This window comes from Crinia signifera, chromosome 5, assembly GCF_055691185.1.
Source record: "Crinia signifera chromosome 5, ASM5569118v1, whole genome shotgun sequence".
Classification (NCBI taxonomy): domain Eukaryota; kingdom Metazoa; phylum Chordata; class Amphibia; order Anura; family Myobatrachidae; genus Crinia; species Crinia signifera.
The window spans coordinates 270,018,440-270,041,956 of NC_139221.1; the positions used below are offsets into that span (position 1 = coordinate 270,018,440).

At 42.4% G+C, this 23,517-nt stretch overlaps 1 protein-coding gene across 3 annotated transcripts in view; it reads right to left on the reverse strand.

Annotated features, from left to right (window-relative positions):
* The window catches only part of UBE3C (ubiquitin protein ligase E3C), a 95,781-nt gene that overhangs the window by 66,481 nt on the left and 5,783 nt on the right, over positions 1–23,517 (reverse strand). For all 3 annotated transcript variants that reach the window (XM_083189004.1, XM_083189003.1, XM_083189005.1), the window contains exons 3-11: positions 16,726–16,779; positions 16,284–16,358; positions 15,049–15,186; positions 12,344–12,459; positions 10,981–11,138; positions 8,986–9,139; positions 6,164–6,384; positions 5,721–5,872; positions 39–226 (exon numbers count right to left, since the gene is read on the reverse strand). In XM_083189004.1, the coding sequence (XP_083045130.1) occupies positions 39–226; positions 5,721–5,872; positions 6,164–6,384; positions 8,986–9,139; positions 10,981–11,138; positions 12,344–12,459; positions 15,049–15,186; positions 16,284–16,358; positions 16,726–16,779 (1,256 nt within the window). The remainder of the gene's footprint in view (positions 1–38; positions 227–5,720; positions 5,873–6,163; positions 6,385–8,985; positions 9,140–10,980; positions 11,139–12,343; positions 12,460–15,048; positions 15,187–16,283; positions 16,359–16,725; positions 16,780–23,517) is intronic.

Genomic DNA, 23,517 nt, shown 5'->3' on the forward strand with positions numbered 1-23,517 from the left:
AGTACAAATACCAGGACAGGGTTCTGCTAAGCACTTACCTGACTTTTGGGACCATCATGCGATGTTGCACCATTAGTGTGTGGCAGATGGAGGCCATCAGAGTGAAGACCTCCTCACTGGCGGAGTCTCTCCAGACCATGTTGAGCAGGGTGTTTGTCTGGTGTTTAGTATCCAGTGTCTTTAGGCACTCTTCTGTGATATATTGCATGGATATCTTACCATCACCCTAGGGGCAAAAATTGTATTCAATATATGCTCTGTATTTTAACTAATGTGTACACAAATATGTGAAAACCAGGGATGGAAAGATTCAACTTTCTTTACTTAGCCTCAACTGGTTTTGGTAATACTTTATGGAAGTTAAAAAGACAATGCACGGTACCATAGAAAAAAAAAAAAAAAAAAAAAAGATATCTACAAGAATGACTGATTTTTTTTATATCGGTTATAAAACTATAGCGGTCAGCAAGGGCCAGTGCTAGAGTGTTCAGCGCATCCTGCAAACGATGCACCCTCCCCTCTCATATGTCATAAAGGAACAGTTTGCCCCACAAAGAAGGTGTGTGGTCTCACAAAAGAAGAGGGTGTGTTTACACATTAGTGCCAATTCAAATAATGCCAAATAGTAGCACAATCTTATTCATTACACCGCATATAGCGTACATGATTCATATAACATCACATAGTAGTGCCCTTTATACATGTTACGTCACATGGCAGTACACCCTACTAACATAACACTACACAGTATTGCCCCTTATATGCATAATCTCCAAAGTAGGAGTGCCCCATACATGTAATGCCCACAATCAGGGCCGCCGAGGGGGGGGGGGGGGGGGTGGAAGCAGGTGCTAATTACCCGAGGCTTGGTAAAGGGGCCCAGCAGGGGGCCTGGAGCAACCCCCTGCCCCCCTCCGGGGCAGTAGCAGCAGCACACACGTACAGCATGTCATGTGCTGACAGCCGGCTCAGCATGAGCGTCTTTACTGACAGTGTGAGAGCTCATGCTGAGCCTTCTGTAAGCACAGCACATACTGTAGGTGTGTGGTGGTGCTGCTGCTGCTGAAGGGGTGGGGGAAGAAGAATAACACTCCCCCCTAAACTTTAGAGGTTTTTTTTTCACTCTCCCCGTAATAATTTTGGTGGCGTAGCCTAATCGTGGGAGGGGGCCACGCCTCCCACACGTCCAATTTTACCGGGGCCCGGCATACCTCTCGGCGGCCCTGCCCACAATCGGAGTGCCCAGTGCCTACAGTGGTAGTGTTATACAATGCCCATAGTATTGTCCCTTACACATAATTTATTTATTTATTTACAGTTTTTTATGTAGCGCAGCAGATTCCATTGCGCTTTACAATAGTAGACAGTGATCAAACAAACTGGGTAACAACAGACAGACTTGGAGGTAGGAGGGCCCTGCTGCAAGCTTACACTCTATAGGGACATAATGCACACACTAGAGGTCCCCCACGATACCTACATATATCCACAGAGGGGAGAGAGGGTAGCAAAAGAAAGGATGAAAAAATAGATTATTTAAAATTGTATATATTTTGTACTGGTGTTACATCCTCCATTTTTTTTACTCCTTACATAATGGCAGGTATTCAATGCTGTTTGCGAGTGGTGACAGCGAGCAGGGCTTCCTGCTCGCTGTCACCACTCACCCTGACAGCATTCAACACAGCCTCCGCATCCGCCAATTCCCCCTCGCTCCGTTTTTTGAGCGAGGGGGGGAATTGGCGGATGCGGCTCCAGAAGCAGCGAGACCCGCGGCTAAAAAATGCGAGTTTTCTGCAGCAGCCGCGGGTCTCGCTGTTTTGGGGAATTCTCGCCGTCCTTTGACGGCGAGGATTTCCCCAGTACGTTGAATGGAGCGAGCCGCCGGCGCGGGGGTTAAACAGCAAGGATCGCTGGTTTTCAGCAATCCTCGCTGTTTAACCCCCTCGCCGGCCGCTCGCTGCGGCATTGAATACCCCACAATAAGTTCACTTCTTGCATTCAGGTGGTGGACAGAACGCTAAATAAAAATAACAGTGGACTATGCTAGAGTTCATCGGCTGCTTTTTTCTTTAATAGAGGACAATAAAGAAAAGAAGGAATCATTTCTTTTGCACTATAAAGTGAAAGGAACGTAGCAAGATGAAGTAAATTGGACTTTTTTTTATATATATAATTTTACACTCTGTTTTAAAACCTACAAAGTTCCAATTTTTAGGTAGGATTCATGGTATAAAAAAATTTAAAAGAAAAGTAAAGAGAGGAGATAGGAGAGAGAAGGGTGGGAGCCGGAGGGAACCGATATGAGGAGCCACGCTTCACACAGTGGCAGCCGGTAGAAACAACAGAATAGCAGAGCACCTCTCCAGCCCGGCATCTCCATGGTTTGCATACAGCTGCGTGTGTGTCAAACTGGCCCTGGCCTTTCACACGCAGAGAATGAAATTCAATTGAGGTCGCAGCATGGAATTAGTCGCAAAGTGAGTGACAGGAATAGAAAAAGAAAAATTGGGCGCAATAACAGTGTGCCAAATTAAATATCAGTTCTATGATCACCAAAATGGGAAATGCAGCTCGGAATAGTAACTTGGAGTTAATTACTTAGTGAAATCGGTTTTCTTGGGAAGAGAGCTCAAGATCAATTTTAATAAAAAAAGATACCAATTTAAAAAAAAAAATTAATAATGATCACATAAAACAATGTATAATTTTATTGGAAAAAATCAGCATAGCCGTTTTCCTATATAAAGCCTAATTTAGGCAAATAATGTTCTTTTGGGTGAAAATACTTCAAATAGAAGATTATTTGCTGGTGAACTCGCAGGCTCCGGTGCGATGTGAAAGGCAAAAAACTAGCAAAGCAGTCAGATGGGCGCATCACATTGGACCAAATGTCGGTCACATTTGCTTTGGATGTTTTTCATGCAATTAAAATCATCTGAAAATAGGGGCGTGGCCTGGAGTAACTGCGGGTAGACGTGTCTGCTGGCTCTTCCGCCAGGATTCAGTATTGAATCCCGGCGGTCGGGATCCCGGCGTTCAGAATCCCGACAGCCGAAATGCCGACAAGGGGGGGGGACGTGGATCGCCCCCCCTTGCGGGCTCGCTGCGCTCGCCACGCAGCGGGCCCGGTGCCTCGCTACGCTCGGCACACTAATTTATTCTCCCTCCAGGGGTGTCGTGGACACCCCAGGAGGGAGAAAGTGTCGGCATTTCGGCGGTCGGGATTCCGGCGTCGGGATTCTGAACGCCGGGATCCCGACCGCCGGGATATTAACTACATCCCCTTCCGCCAAACATCCTGTTTAATATGGATTTCAAGCAGCATTAAAGGTGCCCATACATGTTACAATTATTGTATACAATATCACATCTCATCGCATATCGGTTTTGCGATGAGATCAGATGAGATGAGATCTAGTACAAAAAGTATGTGCAGCACATACTTTTTGTACTAGATCTCATCTCATCTGATCTCATCGCAAAACCGATATGCGATGAGATGTGATATTGTATACAATAATTGTAACGTGTATGGGCACCTTAACTCCTGTTTTTGGGCTGGTTCAACTCGAGAGCCTCTCATGCATCCCCAGTGGTGAGTCGGTGCGGATTTCCCGGTGTCTGCGGCTCGGTGTGTCCGGCAGTGGGCCCTTCCGCGTGGCGTTCGGCACTGGGCCATTGGATGCTGCCGGGTGATGTGCTGAACGTGTGTGTTCCCCTCCTTGTGCCCGCCGAGGAATTGTTCGGCATTCTCCGGTGCCTGTCTGTGCTGCCTGCCCGTCCGGGCTGCACCTTCACGGCGGCCTCCTGCCATTTAGCTGAAGATCTCGGTGGACGGGGAGTACCCGCGGCCATCTTAGATTCTCCTGGCTTGGTGTCCCTGCATGGAGCGGATGATTTACCTGGGGTTGAGTCAGTCAGCTCCTTCTTCTACCCCTCAAATCTTCAGAACAGTATTCCTCCTCCTGTCGTTTGTGTCAATAGTGCACCTGTCAGCACATTACCATCATAGTGCTGGACAGTATATTCTGCGTATTGCTACCTGTATACTGGGTCAACCTACTGCATGATAAATGCTGCAACCATGGCGATTTCTCAACTCCTAGAATTTATTAAAGCCTCCACTCAGACTCCTTCATAAACTTGAAGGGATACAGGTGGGAAAATCTCCCCTTTTCCGTTACCCCTGACAAAGATGCTGAAGAGAATAAAGATGCTACATCTATCGGTTATCATTCAACAAAACCTATATACCCTGAGGTTATACAAATCGCCTCCTGTTTCCTACAGTAACTTAAACGGGAAAGGCAGAAATTTAATTTTTCTCTTTGATTATTATACTCCTGTATTCTTTACAAATCTTATGGCTTTCTGTATGGGAGCACCTTTCCTTTCACGCACCATTGAGCCATCAGATGGTCGCGATGGGATTACTAGATCTCCGTACGATAACCCTACAATTCATATTGAGGCTGTACACAATGAAAATTGGCTTCTCTTCAAGACTATCTCTGGACTACTGGCTAACGGTCACTCCGCAATTGATTACTGTGGAATATCCACTGATGCTCTCCTTGTTTCTGCTGAATTTACCGAAACCTCCAATACGCCAATATGCTAGATGTCTGGATATCTATTCTGGAATGCGTAGGAATGGGACTGTTGCTGTTACTACCCCATACAAGAACGTCTGCAGGTGGCCAGACTGAAGTTTTATTTAATTTATCGAATGGCCAAATACGACCGCTTTACATTACACTTAGATGCTTAACACTATCGTATCGTGCTTTAAGTTTCTTTGATTTAATCTGTCTGCTGACATTATATCCTGTTTTTTTCTATGCTCTCAATCACAATACACTGTTTGTAATAATTCTACTATATATGCTTCTGGTGGGAGAGCCAGTACCAACTCTTAGTTTAAGGTCATTAGTTCTTTGTCCTTATATATGGGTGGGTGGGGGAGAGAGAGATAAGAAGTTTAGGGACCCAAGTATACCACGTTGGGGATAGGTCATACAGGGTGGGGTTTAAGGGATGGTTTGCTTTATGTGGGGTTTCTATTTTTATTTCACTTGTTTTCTTGTTGTAGACACTTCAATGCCAGTATACTCTCTTGATAATTCCCTCCGATTTGGTAGGTAGATATTGTCTCTAGAATTTGTGTTCTGTGTATTAGTACATTAAACCAAGCTACGTCTACCATGCTCTCCTGCTATATTACACTAGATATCTACCTGAATGGCGCCTTCGGGTATTCCTGTTAAAGAACCTTACGCAGGAAGCGCTCTGTATGTCCTGTAATTATGTATGTTAATATATCAGTATTTATGATGTACTATTCCACTTACTTGTTACACACCATATTGTATGTATATTGAAGAAGTGTCTGTTTGGTTGGGAGACGGGTTTATTGCATAATCAATAAAAATAAAAATCATCTGTAAATAGCCTAAATTGCATGTAAAACGTCTAGTGTATGGCCAGCTTTAGGATCTATCCTGGACAAATCGTAAGTGAAAATAAGCAATCATGTATAAAACCAGGAGCAACATCAACTATAGATATGTGGCGATTGTGTATGGCAACCTTAAGTGTTCACACTAACCATATTTATCTGTACACAGCTTAAGTCAACAATACTTTGTATTACTTTTTGATTTATTTTAAATAACCCTTAATATTCCCATGGGAGAAAGAGAAAATGTAGAGCTTACAAATGTGGTGACCATTTTGCTGATATCTTCGTCCTCATCTTCAGAATCACTATTTAGTTCTTGCTGGTTTGTAGCAGAAGAGACTGGTAACTGACAGAGAAAAGTCTGAAGTACTCTCAGGTACAGAAGCATCCCCTCTTCTGACAAAGTGCCTGGAAGGAAACAGCCATGAGGTACATTATGACACAACCAAAGTTACATTACAAACTTGTAAGAGAGATAGGTGTTCTTCAGAATACAGTGTGGAAAATGTGATGTTATGAGGATACTCCTACTGCCTAAAGATGGTATACAAACGTACTAATCTCCACAGCCCGCATAACGCACATCAAAATACATATATGGCTGAAGAACTTTAGCGGCAACCCAACCTACAGTATTACTACATGTCCTCCCCCAAAACATTGAGGTAAATTTTACAATAAATACCATTTACCACATACCTAAGTACGTTTCCCCCACGGTCAGCACAAAATAGAAAAGCCATGGAGCCTGGTCACATTTTTGTGGACACCGACGTTTCTCTTCTAGCAGCGCACTCAGATAGCGTTCATAAGGGAAAGCATTGTGTACATCCGCCAGAGCTGGAATGATTAAGTGGAAGATCTGGTCTGTGTAAGGTGCAGCCAGGAACTCTCTGGTAAAAGCGGAGAAAACATGTTGCCTGGAAGAAGGAAAAAGCAAACACACAGAAAATGAGGAGGATCTGCAGAGAGAATGCATTAATACAGTCTTCTGAAATGCGGATCTGTTCAACAGAAAAAAACTTAATATAGTTTGTATTATAGTTCTTCTGTAGCAGCAAGAAAAGGTCTAGTGCAGAGCAGAGTATGTGCCAGAGGAATTGTTGGATGCTTACAGTATATGCTGAATATTTGAAATCGCATGCTGTGAAGACATAACCACTGCTATAACAATATATTTTTGTGTCATTAAGAAGCCACTTTGTGTGACCAAAAGCAGACATTATGCATAGAATTTATTATTCCAATTGCAGTGTTTGTTTATCTTAGTTTGCTCCAAACAGACTTATAGGAGATTATAAAAAAAAAAAAAAAAAAAAAAAAAAAAAGAAGAAGATCTATACTTGATGCTTTCCAACTGTGATACACATGCAAACCATAAGGTTGACATGGTCGCATTGGCAATATTTTTGACACATCAACAATGTCGGCATTCATCATGTGGACACTAATGAAAGGTCAACATGACTGGTTAGATGGTACACAGGTCCAGCAGCTTCGACAACTTTTTCATAACTTCAGGTGGATGAATCTGTGCTTACGGTGGTCACTATATTTCTAGTGCCTAAGCTACGCTACCAAGCCTAACCACAAAGGTAAGAAAAGGTTTATCACCGTTTGGTGCACCAAGAAGAAAGAATATATAAAATGTCACTTTTATTCAATAAATTCTATAAAAAGCTGCAAAATATTACATGAATGGCACAAACACAGTAAGGGCTTATTAAAATGCTGATGTAAGGGTTCCAATGCACTATATACGTGTCACATACTGGAGTCATGGGGCCTTCACTGGGGTGATTTCATGGCATTTTCTAAGCAGATAGCTTAGAAAATGTCCCTACATCGTGTGTGTGGGGGGCATAGGTGATGCGCAGCCCCACACGTCTCTAGTAATCTAGTAATCACCGATGTCAGGGCCAGTGTTTCTGACAGATCACTCCGCAAACAGTGCTGGCACATCGATGTGAACCGAGCGATCTTGCTGCGCATTCTGACCAATCTAGCATTGCTCAGAACGCTTAGCAAATCTCCCCGTGTGTAGGCCCCATTAGCCTTGCTGGGATAGTGTGATATTGTAGGTAGCTCTCGCTATATCCTTCTTATCTCTACGTTAGAGCCTGAATAGTATATAAAAAATTCATGTGTTTGAATCCTAGATATTGAGTATAATCTCTGACGAAAGACACCTTTCTTGTTATTTAGTATGTGGTGTGAGAGAATGCTAATTATCCAATCCGAAAAACTATATACTGGTCGGCCAGTTTTTATAAATGGGTAACTTTAGCAGAAACAGCTTGGGTATATTTATAGCTAAATTAATTGATTTTTAACTCTGACTGCAGATTCAAAACACACATAAACATCATAATCATCAGTACATATAGGAGAGCGCTCCTTTTAATACATGTCCTGTTAATGGTTTCTTGTCTCTACAGAAATGCTGTGGTGTGAGTGGACTAGACCATCCCAAGCTGATGTATATATCAGAGCGTATATTCTGAACCATTTACAGGAGATAAGTCTCATGATATGCTATGCTTTGTGGGGGACAAGACGATTAAGGCAGCTGTAAGATAGGGCAGATAATACTGTATATGTCTGCAAATTATCAGCTCATTGTTGTGTGTTACGGATATGATCTATCTCAACAAGCCATTATGACACAGGGCAGGTAAACCACCCACCAGTTGTCAGCTCAGTGTGGTTGTGTGTTGTAAGTTGAGGCAGCAGTAAATCATATTGCTTTGCTCGCACACTGTACATGCTATATCAATTAACCAATAATCTGGAGGTAGTGCAAAGGAAGCATCCGCACACAGTGAACAGCCGATGCGCACTTCGCAACTATCGCTTTGTTGGGGTGATTGCCCACAAACAACAATTTCTCCTAACCCTATCCGCACAGAAGGTCAACATTCTGCACATGCTGACGTATAACTGCACATTTCAACAAAGTTGATAGTAACTGTTTACATTGTAAACGTTGACATTATGACTACATGTCCAATGCTTTATACCAGTATAGAGGTAAAAAGATGTCCCATGAGCTGCCTACGACAAAAAATGTAATAAGCAAGCAGGAAGGAGGCCAAGGCATGCACAGAGAGCAGGAAGGAGGCCATATTCTATGGTCTGGGAAGGAAGCGACCTGCAGAACTACCTTAAAATAATATTCTAATGGTGCCCACACTGTGCAATTCTCGGATGGGTTTTGAATTTTTTGTTCAAAACGCATCGCATGTAGTTTAATGGCGGTTCCGCAAGCTTCACATCGCAAGACAAAAAAAGTATGTGCAGCCAAAAATTTTTGTACTAGATCGCATCTCGTTCAGATTACATACTGTTTTAGCGTATCAAATGTGATTTCAACTAGAAGCAATGCGATCTAATACCAACGCACAGTGTATGGGCACTTTTAGACCACCACCACCTACAATCCTTAGAATTCAATTTCTCAATGTAAACATTCTCCTTGAGGAAGCTTGACATGAAGCATATGAACAGTAAATATCTCTTACCTTGCACCATCAGAGCAGGAATTGTACATAAAGTGCAATGGTTTCATAATATTTTCTAATAGAATCTTTGCAATGGGAACTTTAAAGACATCTATATATTCAATGGAGGATGGAAGTCTGTTGTTAACCAACAAATAGAGTGACCGGTAGTATCCTAGAAAAAGAAAACACATATTTAGAAGATATTAGATTATTTTATACTGTTGTCAATTATCCTGAGAAGGTTTCATGGGATTTTACAGTTTGCTGACAGACATCCCTGACTGAACCTAGTTAAGGTTAGTGTAGCAGGGCAAGCAGAAGAGAACACAGTTATAAACACTCTGTAGTGCCAAACTGGTCTTTAAAATGTAAAACTTGTCTTTAAAAATGTTTAAGTTGTAGACATTTACGGCGAGAGATTTCAGTGAGGTGAGTATACAACTGAATGCAGATGGGCATCAGCTAAAAATGTGTCCATGTTTAAATTTCGCAAGCCAACATCAATTCAGATCCAACTGGCCAATCAGGAGTGCACAATTATCAGAACAGGATTTTCTTCATGTTGACCAGGACAATGATCATACTAAAGGACTGATTTAGAGTTGCACAAACTGCGGTTATAACTTCTGCAACTTGCATGTTAAAAAAATAAATGAAAATGTAAATCAGCAACCGCACTGCCCACATGCACATCTGCTGCCGAAAGCAGTCGTCGTCATTTGCACCCACTTTATCCTTGGTGAAAGAGATCAGACTGAAGCCTGGCAGATCTCAGCAAATGTGGGCCTCTGCCTGGCCTGCATATAGACACATGCCCATGGCAGCTTGCAAATACTTCTTGCTGCTCAGTTATACCCACCAAGCAGCAAGAGGAGATTTGGATGAAATCCATACGACTGAATAATGTTCCAAGTTGCATATGCAGGCCCTGACAAATGCAGGGGGGGGGGATCTGTATGCTAATAGTATTGGATGCAACTATGCAAAGCATGATCTTTCTTTTCAGCATGAGAACAGAATCACTGGATGTCTTAGATGTGGTTAGACAAGTCTATGTCATCAGATTCAGCTTCTGGATGGAGGTGTAGTAAAAGAAATAATAATAGTTGACTACGTCAACAGATCGACCCAAAAGGTCGACACAAAAAGGCTGATTACATTTTTTTTACTTTTTTGGGTAGCTATCTCAACCCATGAGCACATGGACCCCCAATTATACCCGTTTAAGGCCGCACTCTCAACATGGGTTAAGGTCGGGTTGTCATGTCACCAACCCAGGTCGAGGTGCGGTGTGAGCAGTCCAGGAGAACGACCTTGGTCACGACCAGGGTTGAACATGGCTGTGACCTGGGTCGAGGTGCAGTGTTAACGGGTATCTCGGGTCAAGCAACCCAGGTCCTGTTCACAGTATGGAGGAGGCATTGCTGTCAGCTCCAAGAGCTGCCTCCTCCCTCACCCCTCAATGACATGCCACCACTCAGCCTCACCCCAAGTGTAACCCGGCATTTGCAGTCTGAAAGCGGTATTAGTAACTGCTTCACTCGCCATGCTTTAGGGCCAGGATGCTCCTTCCTATTGCTGCACGTGGCACACTTTACTGTTCCCAATTGGAGCCCAAGTGGATGGTAAAGAATGAATGATAATAAAATTAATGATAAAGTACAAAATACTTGTAAACATTTTGAAAACTTATATCGGCTTTTTTCATGTTGACCTGTAGCTTATGGCAATCTTTTGACCATGTCAACCTAGAAAACCCCCGATGAATGGAGGTGGTGGTGGCTAATAAGATAGCCCCAGGTGAGATAATAAGACGTGGCAGTAAATTACCACGGCTAATTGGATACCGCCCCATGAATTGCAACACTAGGTGATCATTTCTCCCCACAAATGGTTTCATAATTATAAACCTGAGACATTTGCTAAATATACATAATCTGGCACATAATTCCCCCCCCCCTCCCTCTTATAGCTGTGCCTATAGCTCTGCAGACAGTGGAGAAATATACCAACCTTTTTGAATCATGTAGTGCAAAATTTGTTCAATTAATGAAGCCACGCTGATGGCATCTGGTAGAACATGGAGATAGGTGTTCTCTGAGGAAAAGACCTCAACCATCCGCATAGGTAGTGCAATATTGAGGCTGTCATCATGACAATGCTGTAATAACCTGCATGGGGCAGAAAAAAACAAATAATTAAGAAAATTGGAGGGAAAAAAAATTAACTGTGTAACACCATTTTTATTTAGTTGTTTCATTAGAATGCCTGATTCAGCTTGATAGCAAAGCACTCAGGGAAGCTTTTGCAAAAGCTGCCCTGAGCGCGGTGAAACGTGTTCATGCTCCTGAGCTGGACCAACGGTAACGGAGTGAAAATTGCTTTACGGCTAATTCAAGTTGCCCTCTGAATACATTGCCATTCAGCTGCGTCCACACACCATTGAGAGTCTAGGCTCAGTGAAGCACCAGCCATAAGGTACGATCCCATTATCTCATGCTCTAGCGCACAGGTCTTCAACCTGTGGCCCTCCAGATGTTGTGGAACTACATGTCCCAGAATGCCCTGAAAGTTTTGGCATGCTCTTATAGGAAATAATGTGGCAATGCATGTTGGAACATGTAGTTTGACAACATCTGGAGGGGCATAGGTTGAAAACCCATGCTCTAGCGGGGCCAGCTACACTCTTCCATATGCTACTGAAGTGGTGCCGGCTGCTACCTATAGGCGCACTAACACCTGCTATGTAGCTGTGCCGACTGCTACCTATAGGCGCACTAACACCTGCTATGTAGCTGTGCCGGCTACTACCTATAGGCGCACTAACACCTGCTATGTAGCTGTGCCGGCTGCTACCTATAGGCGCACTAACACTTGCTATGTAGCTGTGCCGGCTGCTACCTATAGGCGCACTAACACCTGCTATGTAGCTGTGCCGGCTGCTACCTATAGGCGCACTAACACCTGCTATGTAGCTGTGCCGGCTGCTACCTATAGGCGCACTAACACCTGCTATGTAGCTGTGTCGGCTGCTACCTATAGGCGCACTAACACCTGCTATGTAGCTGTGCAGGTTGCTACCTTCAGGCACATCCCAGCCTAAGACATGTGTGTTACCACAGGAGGACGGGTGTGATTAACACTGTGCCACCAGCAGTGCCGGATGCTTGATTGAATGGAATACCAGTTTATATTTGCTCCGATTATAGAGCACAGCAAGCACTAGTTATTACAGCTTGGTATCTGTGTAAATGGGTGTGTAATATATATATATATTATTCTGATTATATTACAGCAGCTATGATGTGGTAACAAATGATTGCACTACCCAATAATCTGAAATAAGAAAACACAAGACAGCCAATGATTTGTTTACCTGCAACATAACCCCAAGAGTCTCTTGATCTGATACAGACAAGTGAGTCTGTCTGGGCCGGTCAGCTGCTGCACAAACTGGGAATTGTGTTTTATCAGGTTCTGACATATCCAGATCTACAAGATAAAGATATTATATGCATTGTTCTACATATAATAATTACAATAAATAATATCTTGCATTTTAACTTTATGTACAGTTTTCATAGATCGGTCATAAACATTGAAGGGCAATATTCAATTGATGCCGAATCCATTTTGCCGGAATGGATCTGGCATCCATTATTCAATTTAGACCGGGTGAGCATGGCAGCGAGAGACGGCGAGAACCGGAGAGGGAGCCTGGATGGAGCCGGGTATGTTTCGGCAAGACGGCAGTTTCGACACTGACTGAATATACCCCTTCGTCTTCTAATTCATTTGGACACTTTCATTCTCTGTAGTTTTAGCATTGATTCTATAGTTCACTGAATTATTTAGCTTCATTAGTTCAAAAGAAAGAGAATTCCTTTAAGCTATATTATGGATGACATATGGTCCCTACTCAATGGTCTTCCATTTTCCCTGCATCCTCTGACCTCTGTTGGTGATCATGTGGCCAACGGCTTCTTGCTGCACATTTAGTGGTCATTCCTCAACAATTTAAGCCTAATGGAGAAGTATCCATGATTTTATCCTGTCCGTAACGGACTTCCACATTCCATCTTATGTGATCTACTCTCTTCTTCCCCGTCCAATCACACAGGTCCCTAAACAAGCCTCAGAACTTATGAAGCACGTTCCCAATGCCTCGAGCACCGCTTCCACTTCGCTAAAGGTGGGTTGGGCCAGGATTTTAATCCCTGCTCCTATCCTTTCACAATGCCAAGTGTCGCAAATTATACACAGGGTTTAGCACTTCTTATAACCAGGGCTGCATTGGTCGACCCGGGTTACTATAACTGTGTAGTAAACTGTGACAAGAAGACTTAGAACCAAAGGCCTATTTTTAAATCTATATACTGTAAACACCTTTCTCATTCTTTATAAGTGCAGTATAAGCACCTCACATTTTATGTATGTTTGTCAATGTGTGGCCTAATATTTTTAACCCCGTAAACATTTTCACAAACAATAAGGTGGGAAACTACCAGTGAACCTATAAATTAAACGAACACGGATAAAGCCCCCCCCCCCCCCCCCTTATCTTTTAACGGAATAATTAATAAAGTACCAGTTTGATCAATCAAAAAATGATATCTTCTTAGGAGTGCATCCATAGCGCAAATCTTTCTTTCTTCTTCATATATTGTACCCAACTTGCCTGGATGGCACCCCCGCCACATGAAATTTGAAAAACAGGCGACCCTCCAAAATCCTCTAAATAAGTAGGATCAAAATCAAGCAGTGTGCGGAGTAACATTTCCCCTCTCCATGTTTCCCTTTTGAGAGGTCGACCCAGGTTATTCAGTTTGGTGCTTTCACAGAGCACCTTGACCCAGCAATAAACCGGGTTCTAAATGCGATGTGAAAGGGGTATAAATGTCAAAGGTTTAGCATAAACCTCGCTATCGGATAATCATGTCTTACACACCAGTAGAAAAATCCCTCACATGCAAACTGCATCCCTTACATCTGATCTAAATCAGGGTCATTTTATAATCCTGATATTGGCATAACAGAGGCTATAAAACAGAGATGTCGCCTTTAATCCTAGATCAGGTATAATTTATAGAATGATAGTCTGAGGCACCCAACATCTCCGTAAACAAATTTTAAATGACGTTATGAAATGGTTAAAGGAAGTGTGATAAGATCCCTGCTATGTCACATCCAATCAATTCAGCAAACTGCATTATTACGGTCATATTCTGTGAAAGAAAAATAATAAATCTATGAAAGAATACATTATTTTTATTTATTTTTTTATAATATAATCTGTTGTTCAATTGTGGCCGTTTTTGATGCTATTAAAGGCATTTTTGGCCAATGCCTTTTTAGATAATTTTTTCACCAAAAAATAAATGAAAAGTGGCAAAAACCGCCATAATTTTGCACTTCAGAATGTTTCACCTAGGTGAAAATTGTCCCTCCAAAATACGCCCTAAAAAAAAAAAAAAAAGAAGAAGTGTGCCGATTTTCACCTAGGGCCCTAGGCAAAGAATCGGACAGAATTGAATAACCCTATCTGTTGTGATGAGTGGTCACAATTGGATTCATAAGGGGGTGCAAAAGTCCAGCAAAGCGCTCCTCTCTGGTTTCCAACATTGCTCACTGAGCTCCACTCAAAACAATGAAATTAACTTTTACAGGAGCTATCTTTTAGGATTAGTCTATGGAACCCACAAAACATTGCAATGCATTGGTGCACAAGGGATCATTGCTGTGCATTAAATACATCTACCACAGCAATCTCTTTTCAGTAAGAAGCATGGAGTTAAGATTGGAGTTTGGACTGGAGTTGGACTTAAATCCACACATTGCAACATTTTTTTTCCTCGCAAAATGACCATCGCTCGCAGCTTCTGAGCTGATGAAAGCTATGTATTACTCTTTTGTTTACAGTTTCTTTACCATGATTTCTATCATGTATCATCAACTTCATGCAATTCTAATGCCTTTGTTCAATGTACCATGTTTTTGATGTATTTTAAGCGACTGAGTCCTATGGGAGAATAGCGCTATATAAATAAAATAATTATTATTATAATAAACATTGGTCCTTACCAAACGCTTTGAATCCTCATTCTGTGTATAGAAAAAGAGTAGTTTCCGCACTAGAAGTGTAAGGGTGCTTCCATCTGCAGTCAAGCTGAAAGTTGGTGAATTGGCGCAGTTATCAAATTCACTTCTTTGGATGGAGTACTTGGAAATAAAATAGGAGTTATTAGTGACTAATGCTAATAGCTGCCGGATGAAGGAGTTTGTGGTTAACGTGAACCAGCAACCGCATGGAACTGGGACCTGATCACTTATCCTATGTGTTTTTGCCTGAAAAAAAAATGCATCACCCACAAAAAAAAAAAAAATATGTGGGAACTGCCTAAAAAAAGGGGGGCAAGAAATTAACATTGATGAGCATAATAGCACCCCCCCCCCCCCCCCCCATAAATGTTGAGCATTGCTCATTTATTAACCCTAGGGGGAGATATTTAAAATTTCTAAAAAAGAAGTGAAGTTGCCCATAGCAACTAACACCTATAAAATATATGTAGATTATCTTTTCTGCATTGAAATAAGGGGCCTAATTCATGTTTGTACGCCCAAGCCTACTCATACATGATCTCAGCTTAAGGCAGATGTACATGTGCAGTTTAAGGATAATCAATCAGTTGCTTGGACATCGGTATTGCATACGAACATTGGTGTCTTTTAAATATGCAATGAAGGTTTTTAACAAATATTCAAGTCTATTCTACTGATAAGACAAGAATCCGCATATTGTAGAATGTCCTACAGATGTGTCCTCATAAATCTAGTCTCGATATGCCATGCAGTGCGAGCAGCCACGTTCCGAGCAACTCTTCGTTGCAGCGCAAAGTGACTAGGATGCACAAAGAGACTGTGCTGATTAAATTGATATACGACCCTTGTATATCTGTGTGCGATGAAGTCTGTATATGAAGCAGAACAGAACTTGTATTGGAAAAGGTTGTGGCTGCTGCAGTTTTTCACTTCACATACATATTCAGAGACTCAGTTGCATACAAATACAAGTATCATATGTAATGAATCATCACAGTCTCCTCGTGTTTGCTAAGGTCATTGCGTTGGGACAGAGATGCATTCTTGGCTAAAATAAAGCAAAAAAGATGCACAAAGCTAGAAGATTCTCACGAGACTTGTCGTGTCAGGAGTGGCTGTTTGCCGTGACTGCAGCTAAGATGTATGAGGATGCATCTGTATCTCACATCATGCGCAGAGTGAGGACTAATAGGATGATAATATAGTAACATACATACTTGCTGTTTTCTGTCTTTGTAGCCTCTAATAAAGGACTGGATGATTATTGCATTCTTTAGCCTTCTCCTTTCCTCCTAGAACACAAAACAGAACAAAAAGGTTTCCGTGAATACACAAATGCATGAACAATAGGCTGAAAGGCATAAAACATTACAGCAGAACACGGATTGTATTTATAATGGCATGATCACACATGCTGCAACCTGCTGGTATTTTAAGTTCTATGGGAAAATGAACATATCACAGGTGCAACTAGTGCTAATTCATACTCTCACATCTCTTATTTAGTGCCAGTGGCACTGTATGAAGGAGAGACCGGAAACACAGTGTCTGTGAAAGAAAAGGCAACTACAATATCCGAGTTATATATTTTAGTTACTCAAACACCTATCGGGTCTTATGCTCCCATTTATTTTCATCATAAAACAATATTTGTCATACCTCCCTCTTACGACGTTCTTCCTGGGTACGGTGGAGAAGAGATGCTTTTTCTTCCTAGAAGACAAATTCCAGTTATGGTGTCAGGTAAGATATGAAAAACAATTTAGCCAAATTTGAATACGTATTTAAATATTTTTTTTAAAGTGCTATATTAAAAGATGCCTGTACGTGTATTTGTAGCTAGATCTAAAAAACCCTCTTTTATGTGCTCAAGGTGGAGGGTCAGTGCAACATTAGTGCGGTAGAATGGGGACCATGGTCTAGATCAGGGCTGGGCAATTGTGGCCCTCCCAGGATGCTTTGTATTAGTTTTGCTATGTGGTCATGCTGAAACTGATGCAAGGCATGCTGGTATGTGTAGTTCATCAACATCTGGAGGGCCGCCATTGCCCAGCCCTGGTCTAGATACACAGCTGTACTCTGATCACACCCTGCAACTTTGCAAACAGTGGCTGTGCAATAATATGCCAACACTGCTGGAGGAAACGTGCATAAGCAGCCGCTTCCTGTTGGCTTCTCTAATCCCCTGCTGTATCTGAGCATACAGCTTTGGATCATCTGCATGAAAATCGCCCATCTGAGTAACACGCATGTTGCGGTGTCCAGGGCACGGCGAGTGACTTTGGAGAACAAGATCTCACATCAGAGACGTACATAAACCATTGGGTTTGTGTACATCTCTGAATTTAGACCAATGCACGTGGATGGTTTATTTGACCACCTTACCGGCATGGTTGCAGATTGGATGTTTGTTTTTTGTAGGCAATTGGGAAGAAAAATGTCCAACTGGCTTTTTACATCATCTCTTAAATAGGGAGACAGCCATGTTACTTCAATAGGATTGTGGGTAAATCTATCATTCCAAGCTGCCCACACACGGCTAACCCTGATGCTCCCTATTTAATTTACCCCCCCCCCTGTATGCACCAAAGGGATATGCTGAACCAATATTTGTGAATAAAGAATTAAGCTGGGTATACACTAGATTAGGGGTGGGCAACAAGCGGCCCTCCAGATGTTGATGAACTACACATCCCAGCATGCATTCCCTTAGTTTTGCTATTTGGCCAAGGTGAAACTGATGCAAGGCATGCTGGGATGTGTAGTTCATTAACATCTGGAGGGCCGCTTGTTGCCCATCCCTGCTAGATGATAGGTCTTCCAATCTGGCAGATCAGAATAACATATGGCGCACCTCTTCTAGTATGTGCCACCTCCTGGCAGCAGGGTACAGGGTCGCGTGTGATACATCACATGTCAAATGACCACATGCAATGTATCATGCTGCCTGGGAATGTCCCAAGGGGGGATCAGCTGGCCATACACTGCTGCGAGAAGTTGCACTAGTGTATGGCCACCTTCAGATGGCGACATATTTGCAGGTACTTATATGTGGGAACTGCAGATATACTTTTTTTGCTAATTATTAGGAAATGACCAAACACACATAATACAGGGGATATAAAACGCAATCACGGCGGTGGGGATGCCAGGATCCCGATACAGACAAACCTGACATGGGCTGTGTCCATACCCTAACCCTCTCCTCCTCCCTCCTCCCTCCCCCCCCCCCCCCACACACACACACACTTGCAGCAGCAAAGCCCTAATCATTTCCTCCACAGCCTAATTCTAACCCTACTGGTTAGTGCCGAACCCTAACCCCCACACCCTGCTGCATAAACCTAACCCCCCCAGCTCCTTCCAAGTGCCGATCCCTCGCTCCCAGCAGCCTAACACCAAGTCGTCGTCCCCCCCCCCCCCCACACTACTGCTTTAATCTGACCCTAACCCGTCCCGGCATACTTAAGCACAGGATGTCGGCTGTTGGTATTCCGGTTTCGGCAACCTGATGACTTCAAAGTTCCTGCACCAGTGTTCTGATGGCAGTCGGGAAACCGGTGTTGGTATACTGAATACCGGCATGCTGAATGCATCTCTAATACAGAACAATTAGGTATGGCATATCTGGACACCGTGAGGTCTAAAGTTCCAAAAAGTTAATTATTGCATTATTTTCAAACATTTCCTTAAAAGAAATCGCCATAAATTGGTCAGGATCTCTCCAGTGAGATGCTACATTTACTGACATCTAGAGATTGACAGTGTGAGGAATATGGTCTCATCCCAATTTCTTAAGAGCGGGGAATGAGAACAAGATGCCAGCTCAAGTGTTCATTAGCAAGAGAAATGGTTAGCTCTCGCACACGCTATAATTGCATGTTTCGTCTCCTTCCGGAGAGAGCCGGGATTTAAATGTTAGTGCTCTCCATAACATTAATGAGAACAAGAGATGCCTTTATGAATAACTGATTTGTGGTAGGATATGTAATTAATCACATATCTGTAATGCTTCATCATATGTTAGCTAATCAACCTTATACCCACTGGGAAAAAAAAAAAAGGCACAAGGTTACATCATTACCATCTTCACACACACGTAAATATATACATATACACAGATGGAGAGTAGTACATTTCCAGCTAATCCAACTGATAAAACAGTGATATTACAGGCACAGAAATTACTCACAAATTACTACCTAGAATAACAAAATTACACTTTAGAACAGCTGTAGAGAGAAAGGGGGAGGCCAACCAGAAATCACAACTGCAGCTTCCGAGTGGCCCACATACTGGTAATAGCTAGTACTGCAATGCAGTTATAAACAGTGATCTAATTTCACGTGTCTAACACCCTTTAATGAGAACATTAAAACCAGCGCATCCAATAGAAAGAAAAAAAAATCTGTTTATAATGTGCAAAAGAAAAAACAAGGATAGTTGTAACAAAGTGCATACCCAATCAGCAAGGGAAGATAACGGGGTCAATTCAATTAGGTGTGAGCTTGGTTTTGAGACCACTGATGAATTAGTTTTTAATTGAAGAAGTTTTCAATTTACTTAATTAGGCCAATAGTTATGTCATTATTGGAGGTTTAAAAATAAATAAAAATCCTCAAATTACTCCATAAAATCAACTTTCTTCATTTTTTTTTAAATATCCCAAAATTTAATAAAAAGTACTTACAATAGCTTAAGCTGCCCATACACGCTGCTAAGCGTACTGACCCGATGTGTGCTTTGAGGTGCGCGCTCCCGTGCACCTCATCGCACAGTACAAAAAGTATGTGCTTGCACACACTTTTTGTACTTAGGTTTCATCACATTGCATGCACAACGCATGCACATGCAATGCAATGTGATCCCTGCTATTGCAGCCCACAACCCACACCGGGACGTGTATGGGCTGCTTTAGAATAAAAAAAAAAGTGGCCTCAAATTACCCCGAGTCACCTTTTTTCTTACACACACCAACACAGAGAAAGGTTGTGAAAATAATATTTACAGTAGTAATAGTGATGGTCTATAACAGGGGTGTCAAACTCAAATTCATCGGGGGACGCATCAGCAGTTTGGTCACCCTCAAAGGGCCGGTTGTATCTGTAGGACTAGGTGTCCACTCTTTATTATCATAAATTATTGTCACTGCATTCAATTATTGTATACTCAGCAGTAGCATTTCCCTCCTGCTATTGCTGTGAACTGCAGTGCATTAGGGCACACGCTGCCTGCACAGGGGGGTAGCACTCAGTCTTAGGGCATATGTCCTGCTTATTATCATGGGACACAGCAATTAATGATGGGCTGCAATGTGCCAGTGCACACACACACACATAGGCAGAGAGTTTGACACTTACCCGCTCTGATGCGTCCGCTCCAGTCTGAGCTGCTCCACCACCAAGGACACAGCTGCGCTCTCACACAGGCGCATTTCCCCCTCCCTCCTGTAAGTAGCGCTCCTTGCACTATCTATCCAGGAGTGGGGGGCAGCGTGCTCCCGGTCACTGTGCAGTGCACACTCAGCAGTAAGTGACCTGGAGCGCACAGCAGCAGCACCATTCACCACGACGGACCTGCTCTTTCCTCTCTCTGGCTCCTATACAGCAGGTGGGAGCGGAGGAGGGGTTGACGACCGGCGGCACTGCGCTAGAGGGAAGACGTTCTCTGGCTTGTAGGCTGCCGCGCATGCGCTGAAGAGTTTTTTTCTTGTTTAAAAAAAAAAAAAAATAGAGAATAAAAAGGTGAAGGCTGGCGGCGGCTGCGCGGGCCACATGAAGAGGTCTGGCGGGCCGGATTTGGCCCACGGGCCTTGTGTTTGACACCCCATGTCTATAAGAACAGACAACATAATTTTATCATTGCCACATTTACTACACATACCACTTTAAAAAAAAAATATATATATATATAACCCTTTCACACCACACAAATAACCCAGTTATTCCAGGGTCAGACCCAGGTTGCTGGGCGGTGTGAACTGGTAACAAAAAAAGATCAGTGCCCCTACTTGTGCACTACGGAGCAGCTATATGGACAAGACACAGAAAAGTCACCCAACCTTTAACATGAATACAGAAAACACAAATTCTTCACCTGTCACTCTGCACTCACAACCTAATAGTGAAAACAAAAAATACTTTTTTTTTGTCTCGAATAATTTTCGACTTGATGGTCTTACTTTTTCCTCAGTGTTTGAATGTAGAAGAGAAAGAAAGTACCATATATAGTGTAGTAAGTTCGTAAATACGGGTAATAATTGGATATCAAATAGTGAATAGAGGGAATATTTAGAAGGGTAGCATACCCTACTCACACCAAAATAGAGTGAGTTCCTCCTATAAAGGTTTCTTTTATACGTGCAAGGTGGCGTACCAACACTCACGTGATAGTTGTGTTTTTTCCTCACATCAAGGTATCTTTATACCAGGGTACCCACATCCATCAAGGTCCACCGAATGGTGTGGGATAACCGAAACAAGGGGAGTACCCCACTTACGGGTTACACAGAAATGCCAGACGTATAGCGGTTTCTTTGTGGGTCACCTGACCTAGAATTCTTTTTGATGTATATTGACCATATATAGAAACCAATAAAAGAAGCGTGATCGGTACTTAAAAGTTTTTATTGGTAGGAAATGTTAAAACAAATACAATTAACAAAAAAACCTCTGCAGGGTAAATGGAAAAAAAATACACTTAATTTGTTTCGGGGGGGGGGGGGGGGGGGGGGGAATCAGGTCCGGACTGTGCAAAGGTTGGGTTACTGACAGGATTTAATTTTTTTTTTTTTTGGTGTAAAGATACCTTGATGTGAGGAAAAAGCACCACTATCACGTGAGTCTTGGTTCACCTCCTTGCACGTATAAAAGAAACTTTTATAGGAGGAACTCACTCTATTTTGGTGTGAGTATGGTATGCTACCCTTCTAAAAATCCCCTCTATCCACTGTTTGATATCCAATTATCACCTGTATTTACAAACTTACACTATATATAGTACTTTCTTTCTCTTCTATATTCAAACACAAAAAAGAAAACTCCTTGAAAAAGCTCCCTAGAGGAGTGAAACGCGTTGGTGGACTACTAGTAGGTGACTGGTCCTTTCCATCTCAGCCACATCACCTTCGCATCTGAGTGACCAAACCAGCCTCTGAAAATCAAATTGCTGCTCCTTTCCTGGGACTCCATACTTCCCAGAGGACCCTAATTTCTATCTGGGCTACAGAACATCAGGAGGTCCGCATCCTTCATCAAGCCTTCAATGCAGGGGAAAATGCTACCAGCATCTCAGAACCAAACCAGTGAGGCCTAATAGGAACGGACACTATTCCATAAATCAAACCCAGATGGGACTTTAATCTCACCCTACAAATATGGTACCATAAGGACTCACAATATCAGTCATCACTCTTTCATTAATTTTATTTCATTCATATGAATTGGTTGCATTTTATATTTATTATTGTTTTTATGTTTACATATATATTTATTTTTATTTGATTATTTCAATAAATGGTATTAAACAGGTACTAGCATCATGTACTAATTGTTCCTTAATTAATAGCGCAGTCATCCATCTTTTTTTTTTTGTATTGTTGCTAGGGAGTGACACTCCCCTTATATTGTACTGCAGCTTGACAAACCAGCTCCACATTCTGCGCCTCTATAAGATAACTTGTTATCTACATCTTTGTCCTATATTCAAACACAGTGTGAACTGGGACCTGGGTCAAGTGACCTGGGTCCCATTCACGTCTATGGAGGAGGCAGCAGTATCACCTCAGTACTGCCTGCTCGCTCCCTCACATGATGGGCCACGCTCCACCCTGCCACCCCGGATTACGTCAGCGACCCGGCAATGAGCTGGGTTGCTAAAAGCCACATTTACTGCAAATCCCGGGTCGCTCCTGGGACGGACCCATGTCCTTATCCCAGGTGCGACCCGGCATTTGCGGTCTGAAAGCGGTAATAAACAGCACTATTGGTTATAAGTATTCTAACAATTACAGTTCAAGTTGACTGTTTCCACACAATTGTCATTCCCCCGATTTTTTTTGGGGGGGGGGGCATAATAATTACACAATGTGTGTAAGCCCACTGAACACAAAGGCCAGTAGCGTCAGCTTATACTCAAACATGCAAAATATGTTTTCTGTATAACAAAGTAACTTTAAGGGAAGATAAAAGAGGAACGTGCTTCACTAAAACAAGGTTAGATTTCACTTTAATTGATGAGGCATGTGGAAAATACCTTCAAGGCCACAGACACCTGTTCAGCAGTGTAAGCAACATAACAAGTCAACTGCTATATTTGTGCTGTCACTACCCGAAGTTTGGAACAATGCCTAGAGGGTTCCGTGTTGCTGTACTTGCGTACAGATTTTCATCAAAATCAAATGCCCATGAAATCTAAACTTTCTTTTGTATTCATTACAACTGTTATGCATCA